Below are 14,645 nucleotides of genomic sequence, written 5' to 3'. Positions count from 1 at the left end.
CACAGCTCAGCCTATCAATTAATAAGTGACACTTAATAAGACACCACAGTCCCCCCTCATACACCTGAAATCTAACAAGTTCCCCATTAACCTAAACACCAAGTAAAGAGAATGTGGGCAGCCATTTTTCCACCTAACATGATAAAACTCTCCAGGAAACAATTACAAACATGCTCACTCTCTCCTCACAAGAGGATATAAAATACATCTTTGTCTCCTAATGGTCTTTATTTTTTGTCCCAACTGATTTGATACCCTACAACTTCAATATTGAGATATAGCATTCACTGTTGCTAACAACTCTACATTACACGATAATGGAATGAAACATGAGAACAAAACAGAAACTTATGATGAATATATTGTTGGGTCCATTATCAAAGGAATGAGACAGAGACAAAGTGAATTTATGCAAAGCCTTATTCTATGCCAATCATTGGAAGTTAGACTGACTGACCAGGGGAACAAAACTGAGACAAAGTGAAAATTATGTAAAGCTTTATTCTGTCTCAAGCGTTAGAAGTCAGACTGACCGGCCAGAACCCCTCCGAAGAGAGCAACCCCTCTTGGTCTTACAGGCTAGTTTTTATAGGGCACAAATGCAGACCTCTGCATATGTGGCTTTGTCTGATTGGATGTCTCCTACCTGTGTGTTTTAGTAACGGTTACCCGGAACCAATACAACAAAATGGCCTTGTTTTAGGTATGTGTTTGAGCAAGGGCTACCCGGAACTGGTAACAGTGACTGTTGAAGCATTTATTAAACAACAGAATGACTACTTAGACAACATGGAGTCACTATGGCTAAGTAGGCCCAGGCAGGCCATAGGGGTTTAACAGGTTTTAATGTGGAATCCACCCCAACATATATATCCAAACATATTCATGTCAACATAAAGAAGACACATGCTACTTTTATCTGGCTGATTTCTGCCACTACAGTGTGGTCAGTGTGGTGTCTATAATTACCTTCTTCACTGCTCACTCCATATTCCCCTTCCCTCAGCAAATACCAGAGCTTGTCCTGATCCTCACCAGATACGACCACCAAACCTGCATTCTGGAAGATGGGTCCATTATCTGATGTGCTGCATTGGATTCTGGTGAATTGATGACTGTAATCACAGTCCTGAGGTATGCTAGGGGATCTCCTAAATCTCTATGTTCCTGCTTTTCCAGACAATTGCCCCATGACAGTCATTATGAAATACTCCGGGCAGTACCCTTACTTTGAATCCCTGCCAGGCGGAGTCAGAAGGACCCTGACACACTCTTCACAACCAGAGCAGGGCAGTCACACCCCATCCCTCCCACCCTGGTCAGGCTCTGCTTAAAAGAGTCCAGTGTCTGAATCCAGCACACATGAACTCCATTCCAGGACTCACCTCATTTTCCTCTGTTTTCTTGAGAAACTAGCCTCTCTGGATACTCACTTCACCTAATGTGAAATGGGGAAATTTCTACTGATGTGAGAAACACTCCTCATCAAATTAAAGTCATAAAACATTGAAGAGTCTAACTTATTAGGCAAATGCAGTGGGGTCTCAGTGAGTTACCCTTGGTGTTGGAGTCTCCCATCTGCCTCTGTGGGCACACAAGGAAACGTTTTCAGCTGTTCTGTAAACCACATCACATGTAATTTTACCCAAGCCCAAATTAGCAGATTCCCAATTGCACCAAACCACAGACAGAGTAGTTTAAAATTCTCCCACAACAATCTTCACGGGATGTGAGTTGTAATAAAATTAATAGTAGCAAGGATAGCGGTAATTAGAGTAAATTTTTGCCCGTTCAACTGAACTAAGCTCCAGAAGCATCACCTGTCACTCTGATGACCCAACTACATGGATAGGGATGCAGGAAGCATCAGTCCTGATTCCTAAATACACAGAAATCTGGTGGCTGTGGGACATCACACAGGATTGTCTGGACACTGACCCTTTTCAAACGCACTGCACTGTAGCCTGCACTCTCCTTTCTGAAATAAGACAGTGGGCTCTCCAGGACATTACAACCCTGGGACAAGTACAGGAATCGCACTTGCCCTGCCTTCTGCACCTTGTATGTGACCTTCTGTGCTAGGCCGAGGACGGCAGAGTGGCAGCTGCCTGTGGAAGCTTGGAAACCGTGGTCCAAACCCTTTCTCAGGTGACAGGTGCTGTGGGGTGATCCACAGGAGGGAAGCTCCAGGCCTGAGTCCTTCTCCACCAGCAGGGGGCAACAGAGCTGCTTGAGGAACCACAGGACAGAGGCTAGGGCTGCCAAGGGGGGAGACTTACAGAGATGGCAGGCCTGGGGGTCAGCGGGTTGTCTGTGGTTCAGTCCTCAGAGGCTTTCAGGATGAACCACCCTAACTCCACAGGCTGCAAGGACCATGCTCTCAGGGTCAGACACACAGTGTCACCCAGGATACTGACAAGAGTCCTGAAACAGTGAGCACCTCACCCGGGAAATTCCGGTCCCCTCTCTCTCCACCAGTGTTCCCAGGGACTGACTCCTCCGTGCTGGGCACAACCAGAGACACCTGATGACTCACACTCTGCCTCTCCTTCCCCAACTCCACCCCAACTCAGACCTGGAGCTGCAGCTCCTTTTTTCAGACTATCTCAGAGGTCAGGAGGCAGAGAACTTGGGGTCCCTGGTTGCTGGAAGAAGCATCTACTGCCTCCTTGTGAGACTGTTTCTAGAGTGACATGACTTTCATGGCTGCAGGGACCATAGCTCAGGCCCTTGAGCTACAGCATATGGGAACATGTGATTGTGTGATCCTTACAAGATCACAAACCTTGAAGTTGTTTCTCATATATTTTCATATGTTCCCATGAAACATTGATGAAAAAATTAAAAGGAATGAAATTGCTGACAATGCCAATTGCTGGTCTGCTGTGGGATGGGAGCTTCGAGAGACAGAAACATTATATGTAAATAGACTAGAAATCCTGATGAATCTGCAGCTACATGTGGTTTGTTTAGCAGATAAGCACCCACTTTTGGAAGTGATGAACAAACCTCAGAATGAAAGTTTCCCATTTTGACGACATGCCAAGGATGGGATCATAGTGTCTGTGGGGGATACAGAGGGAAACTGAAGCAGCAGGAGGAAGGTAAGGAAGACACAGGACCACCTTTCCATGAATCACGTGTTTTCTGCATGTCCCAGAGGAACCAGGTCAGCCCTATGGCCAGGATCCTTCGAGGCCCTGAGCCAACCCTGGACAGACCACAATCATATGGGATCCCAGCAGGAGTCTTTGGTTATAGGACAGACTCTGTGCTATCTGGGGGACTTGAGGCAGTCCTCAGGGGAGGAGAATCAGACATTCTAGGAGAGGAAAGCACCTGGCTGAGGCCTGTCTCCGACTGCTGTGATAACAGAGAATAAAGCAACTGGAAGGAGCCCAGCCATGCTGCTGCTGTGGGGAAATCAGACTTCTAATGGGTCACTACATTAGTTTGCTAGGGTTGAGAGAACAGAGCCCCACAAACTTGGGGGAAGGAGCTTGGAACAGAAATGTATTTTCCCACGGTTCTGGAGGTCAGCAGTCTAGGACCAAGGCACCGGCAGAATGGTTGTTGTTTAGTAGCCTGTGAAGGAGAATCTGTTTCATCTTCTCTCTTACAACACCTGGTGGTTCTCTGTCAATTTTTGGCATTCCTGGTCTTATAGATTCCTTCTCTAATTTCATAGGGTGACCTCCCCTGTCAGAATGTGTCTCCAAACTGTTGCTCTCATAAGGACCCCAGTCGAATTGGAATAGGGTCCAGCCTACTCCAGTGCAACCTCATCTGAATTTAAGGAATTATATATGCATTGATCCTATACTGAAATCATGACCCGGTGAGAGATGCTGGAGGTGAGGACTCAAACATACACTTGGGAGCTGTGGACATAATTCAACCCACAAGTGTCCCTGCCATGGTTGGACACTCCCTCCCCTTGGGGGATTCTGAAGGTAGCATGGGTACCACAAAGCTCTCAGGGATCAGATGGGACATAACTAACAAACTCAGAAAAAGCCCTGACTGTCTCCTACCTGACCCATCTGTATGTCTGGGCATCCAGGCTCCATCCTTGCCCTCTGATTATCACCACAGTGAGCAAATGTCAAACATCTGGTCTCTATATTCTCCCAGGTAGGTCAGAATTGAGACAATGATCTCATCACCATCATGAGATGGGGTACAGTACCTGCTGCCTGCCTGATGGAGTTCCCCCAGGACACCAAGAGGATCTTGTTCTCCTCCAGCTGCATGTGTAGGGCCTTCTGAGCCCATCTCAGCTCTGCTGTGGACATGACATGTCTAGAGCCTGTTTAATCCCCATTGCGCTTCTCTAACTCCTAGAGGGATCAGTGTGAGGAGCCCCAGTCCCTCTGCCTGATCCTCTTTTCCCTCAGTGCCACCAGCCCCAGCCCTGAGTCCCATCAACCCTCCCCTGCCCACCAGGCCTCTGTGCTACCCTCTGTGGTTGGGTCAGAGGACACACACTGACTGGCAACCTATGTAGTTCAGGTTTGTAGTATCTATAGAACTACATTCTCCCTCCCAGAACAAGGATATCACAGGAAGGACCAACTTTAGTGAGACAATGGGGATGACATGACACATATCACCTGAAGAAGCAGGAAGTAGTTCTGCTCTATTTCTGCTAGGACATACTGTGATGTCTCTGTTGGAGAACTAAGACCATGTACCTGGGCCCATGACCCAGTGAGCAGTATGGCAGCCTGAGAGGGTGTGCCCCTTGTGACCTGTGCAATGGTAGTGCCTCTGAGAGCCAGGGTGTGTGTGTGTGTGTGTGTGTGTGTGTGTGTGAGAGAGAGAGAGAGAGAGAGAGAGAGAGAGATTTTAGGGTTGCCAGGAAATTTTGCCCAATTTCAATGGTCCATAATTTCCCTCCATCCTCTAAACTCCACTGACTTTTCTTTATATCATGTTTAAGGATAAAGGATACTAAAAGGAGCAGGAGGAGTAAAGATTTATATGTGCCTACCACATATGAGGCACTATTCCAAGCACTTCCTATTTATTAAACTTTTAAATCATGAGTATTCTACAAAAAAAAATTCTGATTATCACCCCAATTCATAGAAGCAGAAGGTGAGGGAGGTAGGATATGTAAATTGCCTGAGGTCAAAGCTAGAAAGTGGCCAACCCAGCAGCAAACCAAGGGATTCTGATCCCGAAATTCCTGTGGGCTCATCACCAACCTATGGACTTTTGTGCTTTCAGGCTAAGACATCACCCCTTCTTAATGTTCCAGAAGCTTCTGTCTCCTTTTTCAAAAGCAAGTGACTGCTACTGGGACTTTGCAGAGCAATCCATCCCACAGAAATAACATTTTAACCACATTCATAATTTAAAATTTTCCAGCACCCACATTTTAAAAAATGAGAAGAAATGAGCAGAACTTGTGTTCATAGCACACTTTGTTTAGATCAGTTTTGTGAAATTATCACAATATGAATTACATATAAAAATATTTTTTACCTTATTTTTAATGCTATGTCTTTGAAATCTGGTGGGTCGCCCTGAACGACAACACTTCTCTATTGGGACTACCCACATTTGATGGCACACAGGTTTTCATGCCCTGTAGGAGCCATGGACAGAGAAGGTAAATACATAAGGTTTCCTTAGAGTAACTGTCCCTCCAGCATAGACTCAGAGCCAGCAGGCTGTTTTTCCTTGGGAAACAGAGACAACACCATCATGAATATCTGATTATCTTCAGAACAGAACCTGGGAGGACATAGACTGGAATAAAGGAGAGTGGGTGGTGACCAGAAGGTCTCAGTAGCCTTGGGATGAGGGGAGAGGGAGCATGGTGAGGGGTCGGTGCAGGGCGAGGATTGGAAGCGCAGGCTCTAGGACATCTCCTGGATTGGAAACTGGACTTACTCATCACTGTCATGGCAAATGAGAAATGAGAAAACCATGTAATCTCTCAACGTTAGATCCTTCATTTAAAAGACTGGAGGAAAATTGGGCCTTGAGCATAGGGCTACTATTTTTATTGTGTCTCATTCAGTGGAACCCGTACACACTCGCAAAGGTTTAAAACCTACTGAGGGCTCAGAAGTAGTCATTTTGTTAAACTAACAATGCACATAGGGTGACATTCATCCCAGGGCGCCCAGGGGGGCACTGTGGGTCTTGTTTTCAGATCCCAGTAAGTCCAAATCCCCCAGGCTGTGCTCAAGTGCAAAGGGAATGACTGATGCTTCCATTGATGATTCTTGTGTAAAATCAACTCTCCACTTTAGAAACCCACACCTGCTCCTATTTCTAACCTCAGGAAATTACCAATATGAGGCTATTTAGCTCAGGACTCATACAAGAGCTCACACAGACCTACAAAAGAATGGAAAGTAGATTTGCATCTGATGCCCCACCTTCCCTGAGCTGCAAAAACAGAGGATAAGATGGGATTTTGAAGACTTCAGTCCCAGGAGCACAGCCCAAGAGAAGAGTTCTACGAAGTTCCCCTCCACCATGGACTGGGCTCCCTTCTACCTTCTACCCTTTATTATTGTCACAGGTCAGGGTTCCGCCTCTTTGTCATTTCCCTCTAAGTACAGTGCCTAGGGAACACCATCCAGTGTCCAGTTCATTCAGCATCATTTTTGTGTTTGTGTTCCAGGTTTCTGTGATCTGCCTGTGCTGACTCAGCCTCCATCTGCATCTGCCTCCCTGGGAGCCTCTGTCAAGCTCACCTGCACCCTGGGCAGGGAGCAAAACACTGGTTCACTGGTATCACAGGATACCGGTGAACTGATTGTTCACTGCTATCAACAGGAACCAGGGAAGGCCCCTCGGTATTTGATGAAGGTTAATAGTGACGGAAGCCACAGTAAGGGGAATGGGATCCCCAGTCCCTTCTCAGGATCCAGCTCTGGGGTTGACCACTATTTAACCATCTCTGACATCCAGTCTGAGGATGAGGCTGAGTATTACTGTGGTGACAGCCATAAAATCGATGGTCAATATGGTTAAGCCACAGCGATACACCCAAAGGGGAATTGAGGCTAAAACCTCCCACCCTCCCTCTCCTGTTCACCATGCAGACACAGAGGGAGCTGCTGCATCCCCCTCTCCAGAGCCCTGAGACCTTTGACTTCCTCTGGAAACCCTGTCATCCTGCACAAAATCCCAAGACACCATTACAAAGAGACAGACACAGGGATGAATTTAGGTCATTTTGAAAACAGAACATGCTCTTTAGTTTGCCATACTGCTGGGAAAGACCAGATCAGCCCAGACAGGAAAATGACCATGAGAGAGTAGCTGGTCTGAGATGAACCCATGGACCATCAGACCCTGTGCATCCAGAACAGGTCTCTGCTCAGAGAATGGACAGAGATCTCCGAGATTACCAAGGAGGTTGGTTGAGTGAATACCATTATGATAATTTCATCATGAAGCATAATAGGATGCTTGCCAGTATTGAAGGTTCAAAAGGAAACATTTGGTCCATGAGGGACGTATGTCACAGAGTCTTAAGCCCATGATGGGTGCGGGGCTGTGATGTAGTAGGAAAACAGAATGCATGTTAGAATGTCTCTGCCAGGACCAACATAGAGCATGGCTTGGGTCTCTCCATCTGTACTCAGTTCTCAATTTTTGGTGTCAAGAATGAGTCCACATGCTGCCTACAAGACTCTTCCAGGTTCTGCCCAGAAACACAGCTACTGGTGCAAGAGCAAGGCATGGTGAAGAAGGTGCACCAACGTGATAAATATATTGACTCCCCTGAATCTCATCCCTGTGAGTGATCCATCTCAAATACATATAATGGGAGAGGGGCCAGCTTACTGGACATGTTGAGCTCCATCACAGATTTTCTGGTATCTGAAAAGCAACGTCTTTCACACACACCCACACTTCTGTGTTAACATTGAGCATCTGTATTGATCAAGGTAACCCTGGTCCCTGGACATAGACCTGAGCAGAGTTGGGAAGAATTGTGATGTTGGATCCCAGAAACTCTGGCCTGGTTCCCTTAGTGAGTGAGGCACTCTGAGATGGAAATTCCAGGAGCTGCCCATAGCCTGGAAACTCCCACGAGGGTATGAGGAGAGAAGGTAGCTATTTCTCTAGAGACTGAGTAGGCAAGCGTAAAAGAGGAGCAGGAGGAGAGGTGTACAGCAGGTCTCAGACTTGCAGTGACTTCTTTCAAGTACATGGTGGGCTGAGTCACAGGGAATCACAGGTGCCTCTTAATCACTCCAGTAAAGGATTGTTTCTACCAAAGGTTTGCAGAGATTGTGTCCCAAAAAAGGACTCCTACAGGTACCTCTAGTGGGATTTTCCTCACCACATACATTGTAGTCCAGAGGATGGTAGAGAAATAATATCCAAACCCACACAATGAATCATCCCACCTCCAAAGAACCCACCTGGGTCTTCCGGGCCTTCTGGTGTGGATGACTTGGAAGAAAATAACCCAGTAGGCACGGACAGACAGACAGATGGACAGACAGTAAAAACAATGAGAGGGAATGGAAAAGGAAGGCAGAAAAGAGCATTGTCTCTTGTGCTGAGATGGTAACCAATCAATGAGGGAGTGACAACTACAAAGAGTTGGTTAAAGGGGTCAAAGGATTCCATTAGTAGAAATTACTATTTGTCAAGTTTATATAACAGGATCGGGGTCTCAGTAGGAGACCACTGGTCAGCTCTTGTCCTGTAGAAGTGAGTAAGGAAAGTGTCAAGAGTGAGTGTCTCCTCCTGCATTGTTCCTCATCAGTGATTTCTGGCTTCACGGAGTGCCAGGTGATCCTGAGGCCAGGAATGAAATTTTTTGTCAGAAGTTCTGATGTAGCTTGTGGCCTTAGCAGAGTCCTCATGAATAGAAATCCTTTAGTCCCATTGTCTCACTGGGGGAATCTCTTGGGCCTGATGAGAAACTTATTATTGAACACAAGGAGCACCTGAAACAGGTGATAAGATCTAGCCAGCAGAGAGGGAAGTGATGCCACTAACACTGTGAGGAGAGCCCAGGCAGGCCAAGCCTTGAGTGAGAGTTTGTTCAAGGAGATCTCCTTTCCACACGGCTCCTCTATTCATTCTGCATCTCCCTTCCTTCTTCCCTTCCTTCCCCTCGCCCCATCCACTTCTCACTAGTTAATCAATGTTCTCACTTTCAATATCTTTTCCTGGAGACCTCTGGAATACCCCCCATGAGTCATATTGTACTCAATACTTCATCTTCCACTGTGTGCTCCTTTTTCATGTATTCTATCATATACAGATGCAAGATGTATCATCTTGATTCCTAAATACACAGGAATCTGGTGCCTTTGGGACATCAGGATTCTGTCAGTATCGACCCTTTTCAATGCACTACACTGAAACCTGCACTCTCCTTTCTGAAAGAAGATAGCAGGCTAGCCTGGGCACTTCAACCCTAGGACAAATACAGGAATTGCACCTGTCCTGCCTCCTGCACCATGTATGTGACCTGTCTGTGCTGGGCTGGGCAGGGCAGGGAGCACAGCTGCCTCTGGGAGGCTGGAAACCCTGATCCACACCCTTTCTCAAGTGGCAGGTGCTGTTCAGTGACCTGCAAGGGGAAATTCCCTGGACTGAACCCTTCACCAGCAGCAGGGGACAGCAGAGCTTCAGCAGGGGCAGCAAGACAGAGTTTGGGGCTGCCCAGGATGCCAGGCCTTGGAGTCAGCAGGGGTCCAGGGTTCAGTCCCCAGAGAATGTTGGGATGGTCCATTCTATCTTCTCAGGCTGCAGGGACCTTATTCTGAGGGTCAGACACACAGAATATTGATGGGAGACCTGACACACTGGGTGGGATATGCAGGTCCTCTTACGGTCCACCAGTGTTCCCAGGCACTGACTCCTCTGTGCAGGTCATGACCAATCACCCTCAGCTCACCTTTCCCTCTTCTAGGCTGCAGCTCCTTGCTCGGGAGCACCTAAAAGAGGGAAAGCAGGGACCAGTGAGCCCCTGGTCCCTGGAAAAGGCATCAGCAATGTCCTTTTAAGACTGTCTCCAGAGGGAAATGGATGCTCCCTTCTCAGGCCGGAGTTCCTGTCCCCGAGCTGTCCTTGTGCAATGACAGCATCTGCTTGCTACAGGGACACTGTCCCAAGCCCAGATCATATCCAAACCCACATCATGAATCATCCCACCTCCAAGCCCACCTGGGGCCTTCCAGTGTTAATTACTTGGAAGAAAATAACTCAGTAGTCATGGACAGACAGACAGATGCACAAACAGTGAAAACAATGAGAGGAAATGGAAAAGGGAGGCAGATAAAGAGCATTCCCTCTTGTGCTGAGATGGTATCCAATCAATGAGGGAGTGACAACTACAAAGCACTGACTAAAGGGGTCAGAGGATTCCATTAGTGCCAAATATTAACTGCCAATTGGCAGTAATCCCATGCCAGGTGGGATTGTGTGACCTCGGGGACTCACACAAAGACTAGGAAGCTTCCAAAGATTTGTCATGCCTTTACATGTTTACATGAAACCATGATGAAAATAATTGTGGTGGCCAATTTCTGCTCTCTTGTGGGATGAGGGCTGTCATAAGGATGAAAATAGCCTGTGTCAATCCAAGATATATTGTGAGGAATCTCCAACAGCTGCTGGTTTTTCAACAAGTCAACTCCCAGGTAGAAAGGGATGCAGGAACTTCAGAATGAGAGAGTTTCCCAATGTGATGACATACCAAGCAGGCACCAGAGAGCAGTGGGGGACAGACAGGAGATCTGAGGCAGGAACAGGTGGGTAATGAGGCCACAGGAACACCGATCCTGAATCGGGGGTTGTCTGCACTCAGAGGGTCAGCTAACCCCATGTCCAGGACCCTGCAAGGCCCTGAGCCAGACCAATGTAGACCTCAGGCACAGAGGTTTCAGACAGAGTCATAGAATCAGATCCCAGGAATTTCACTATTGAAACCAGACCTTAGAAACCAAGGTTGATTTTCTCACCAGAAAACTCCAAGAAGAAAGCCAGGGGCGCCTGGCTTCCTTCTCAGCCACCTATTCTGATCTCACAAGTGAGTAATCCAGTCAGCAAGCATGGAGGAAATATATTTGCATAAATACAGGCAATCACTGCCCCATGGGCCTGGAGGGAATAAGAGAAGTCGGGTTGAGTCTGCCCTGCTGTGGGATCTCTGGAGGCAGAGCTCTGGGCATCTCCACCATGGCCTGGACCCTTTTCCTGCTCCCCATCATCACTCTCTGCACAGGTGTGACCCAGGCCCTGCACACAAGCTCCGACTTCATGGGACCTGAGCTGGACCTGCTCCAAACTCTGAGCTCAGCACCAACACTGACTCTATATTGGGACCCTGGGAATGAGCCTCTGGACCTCACATCAACCCCTCCTCTCCTGTCTTTTCAGGTTCCATGGCCTCCAGTGGGCTGACTCAGCCACCCTCTCTGTCCGTGACCCAGGGACAGACAGCTACAATCACCTGCTCTGGAGATGTACTGGGGAAAAGAGACGCATATTGGTACCAGCAGAAGCCAAGGCAAGCTCTTGTGCTTGTGATTAATAAAAATAATGAGCGACCCTCAGGGATCTATGACCGGTTCTCAGCCTCTAAATCAGGAAACACGGCCACCCTGACCATCAGCGGGACTCGAGATGAGGATGCGGCTGACTACTATTGTCAGTCCTACGACAGCAGTGGTAATGCTCACAGTGACACAGGCAGGTGGGGAAGTGAGACAAAATCCACTTCCCTGACTGCATTGCACTCTCCTCCAGCCCCAGAAGGACCATAGAAAAGCATTGAGCAGGTCTGTTCCAAGCACCCAGGTCTCAGGCTTCCAGAGCTCCTCCCCCACTCTGCTCTCAGGCAGTCCTGTACCCACTGGGTCAGGAGACCATTTACCTGGCTGCACCAGACTACCCTGCTCTCTGGGCCTGTGTGTGAATGTGGGCCAGAGGGCTTCAGTGGAGGAAAGACAGAGGAAGCCTTTTGTCCAGTGCTCATGATCTCTGCATTTTCCTTGTGCTATGGGCCACTCGTCACACAATGGACCAAGATTAGAGTCCAGGGACGCCTGGGTGGCTCAGTGGGTTAAGCCGCTGCCTTCGGCTCAGGTCATGATCCCAGGGTTCTGGGATCGAGTCCCACATCGGGCTCCTTGCTCGGCAGGGAGCCTGCTTCTCCCTCTGCCTCTGCCTGTGCTCACTCGCTCTCTCTCCCTCTGTCTCTGACAAATAAATAAATAAAATATTTAAAAAAAACAAAAGATTAGAGTCCAAATTTCCCAGAGAAGCTGGGCTCCTAAAACCCTGAAGCCATCAGTGGGAGCCACCTGAGTGGAGAGGATTGAAACAGTAGACAGAGGGGTCACCCACATCCCCTCCTCTGGGCTCCCACACCCACCCACTACTGTCTGGAACCCCTGACAGCTCACAGGGGGCTCCTCACTGGGAAGTGCTTTTGCTTCAGAAATCTGCCTCCCCAAGTTATGACCTCTCTCAGAAAGATTCAGGTAAATGATCACCTCAGGCCAGCACCCCGAGGCCCTGCCTCAGGTTCAGATGTCCTGAATGGTGCCAGCTTGAGATCTCCCCACAGGTAGGAGGCTGCACCTGATATCTCACTGCAGGCCCTTCTCCTTCTACCCGAGCTGAGCTCCCCAACTCCTTCCAGATTTCCTGCACATGGACTTCTCCTCCTCAGAGACTGTTTCCAGGAAAAATGGAGGAGGGTAAACATGCCTGACAGGGTTCTCAGGGACCTTAGGAGACCAGTGTGTACCCACAGAGCTGGGCTTTCTCACCCAAATCACCAACGTACTTGTCCAATATCCAGACAGACCAGTTTGCTCCTTATATTTTTATACATTGAAAAAATACTCAGACACACTAGGTTTCTCAATTCTGACAGAGAGTTGGACAGTCACATCCTTCTTGATGGCAAATGGGGATAATGGGGCAGTTGTCACTGCCTACAAAGTGGCCACAAGAAACAAAACCAGGAGTGAGACCAGAATGGATCCTTCCTCACTTCTACCCTCCATATCGGGGCAAGAATCTTTCTTTACACCAATCCAGATACATTGACAGACAACAATTCTGTGAAATAGAGCTCAGCCTGTCAACAGTGACACTTAAGACATCACAGATGCTCCCTCATCCACAGAAAATCCATCCATGCCCCCCACACACCATAGTCTCCAAATAAAGAGAATGTTGGCAGCCATGTCTCCACCTAACATGATAAAATATCCCGTGAACAGTTACAATCATGCTCACCCCTTTCCCACTAGAGGATAAAAGTATATCATTGTCCACTAGTGATCTTTATGTTTGTCCCTGCCATTTGATAATCTATAACTTCAATAAAGAGATGTAAAGCTAACTATTGTTAGTATCTGTGATGTTCGATGATGAAGAGATGAAACAGGGAAGTAGAACAGAAATATGTGATTAAAATATAACCAAACCTATTCATGTCAACATAAGTAAGAAACCTTTATTACTTTTATCTTATTCATTTCTTCCACTACCCTGAGGTCAATATGGAGTCTAGAATTACCTTCTTCATTGCCCACTCCATATTCCCCTTGTCTCAGCAAATACCTGATCTACTCATGATGCCCCCCATGACCAAACTTTCACTCTGGAAGGTTGGTCCATTATCAGACCTGCTGAATTGGACTTTGCTGAATTGATGACTGTCGTCACGGTCCCGGGTATCCTAGGGGATCTCCTGAGTTCATACACTCCTGTTTACCCAATTGTGTTGTAGATACACAACTGCATTATGACAGTCATTATGAAACACCCCAGACAGTGTCCCCTACTTTGAGTCCCTATCAGGAGGAGTCAGAGGTACCCAAGATAATAATACAGATCAGAGCCAGCAGGCCCCAGACCAGGCCACAGCACATCCAAATAACCTCCACCATCCCCACAGATTCTCCAGCCCTAACCCGGGACATGACCCCACTGACTCTCCCCCATGCACAGGTTGAGGGGGCTCCTTTAGAGACCAGCCAGTTTGGGGGTGGCAGTGGGTCCTGGGATGCAAGCCCTGCAGCCAGACCTGGCCTCAGGCTCCTGCCTGCACTGGTCAAGCTCTGCCCCACAGAGCCCAAGGTCTGAATCCAGCACACCTGAACTCTACTCCTGGACTCACTCCCACTTCTCTTTTCCTGGGAAGCTAGGCTCTCTAGGCATTAGCTTCGGCGGCTGTGAATGCGGAAGCTTACACTCAAGTAAGAAACACTGTTTTTGTTTTGTTTTGTTTTTTGTTTTTTTACATCCAATGATACATAAAATTGTAAGAGTCTTACTAATTAGAGAGACTACATGTGAGCTAAGCCTGCTGACCGTGGAGTTGGAGTCTCCTGTCTTCCTCTGTGGGATCCAAGGAAAAGTTTTCATCGGCCCTGTGAACTGCATCATCAGCAAGTGGATCCAAGTCAGAATTAGCAGATTCCCAGTTCCACAAAACCACAGATTAGGCTACTTTACAGGTCCTCCCACATCGAGCTCCAGGAGATGAGGCCTGGAACAACAATAACAGTAGTAAATACTGTTTACTAAAGAGTAAGATAAAGATCTGCCTGCTCAACTGAATTTAGCACCAGAGGCATCACCCGGGGATTAGAAAACCCAACTATCACAGGTAGAGATACAGGAAGCAT

General features: G+C 47.7%; 2 protein-coding genes and 2 gene segments (V, D, J or C); all 4 read left to right on the top strand.

The window, feature by feature from the left end:
• LOC122903648 overlaps positions 1–14,645 on the top strand; it is a 369,147-nt gene that overhangs the window by 52,798 nt on the left and 301,704 nt on the right.
• Positions 1–14,645, top strand: part of LOC122903653 (immunoglobulin lambda-1 light chain-like) — a 591,711-nt gene that overhangs the window by 293,571 nt on the left and 283,495 nt on the right. The gene's annotated exons all lie outside the window — the stretch shown is intronic.
• LOC122903652 (immunoglobulin lambda-1 light chain-like) overlaps positions 1–14,645 on the top strand; it is a 1,198,107-nt gene that overhangs the window by 910,516 nt on the left and 272,946 nt on the right. The gene's annotated exons all lie outside the window — the stretch shown is intronic.
• Positions 6,496–6,996, top strand: LOC122903654. The segment is given in 2 exon segments: positions 6,496–6,541; positions 6,644–6,996. Coding segments are annotated over 2 exon segments (399 nt in total).

Source organism: Neovison vison, chromosome 3 (assembly GCF_020171115.1).
Source record: "Neovison vison isolate M4711 chromosome 3, ASM_NN_V1, whole genome shotgun sequence".
In the NCBI taxonomy this organism is placed as follows: Eukaryota; Metazoa; Chordata; class Mammalia; order Carnivora; family Mustelidae; genus Neogale; species Neogale vison.
Note: the sequence above shows the minus strand (reverse complement) of the source record. Positions and strands in the feature narration are given on the sequence as shown.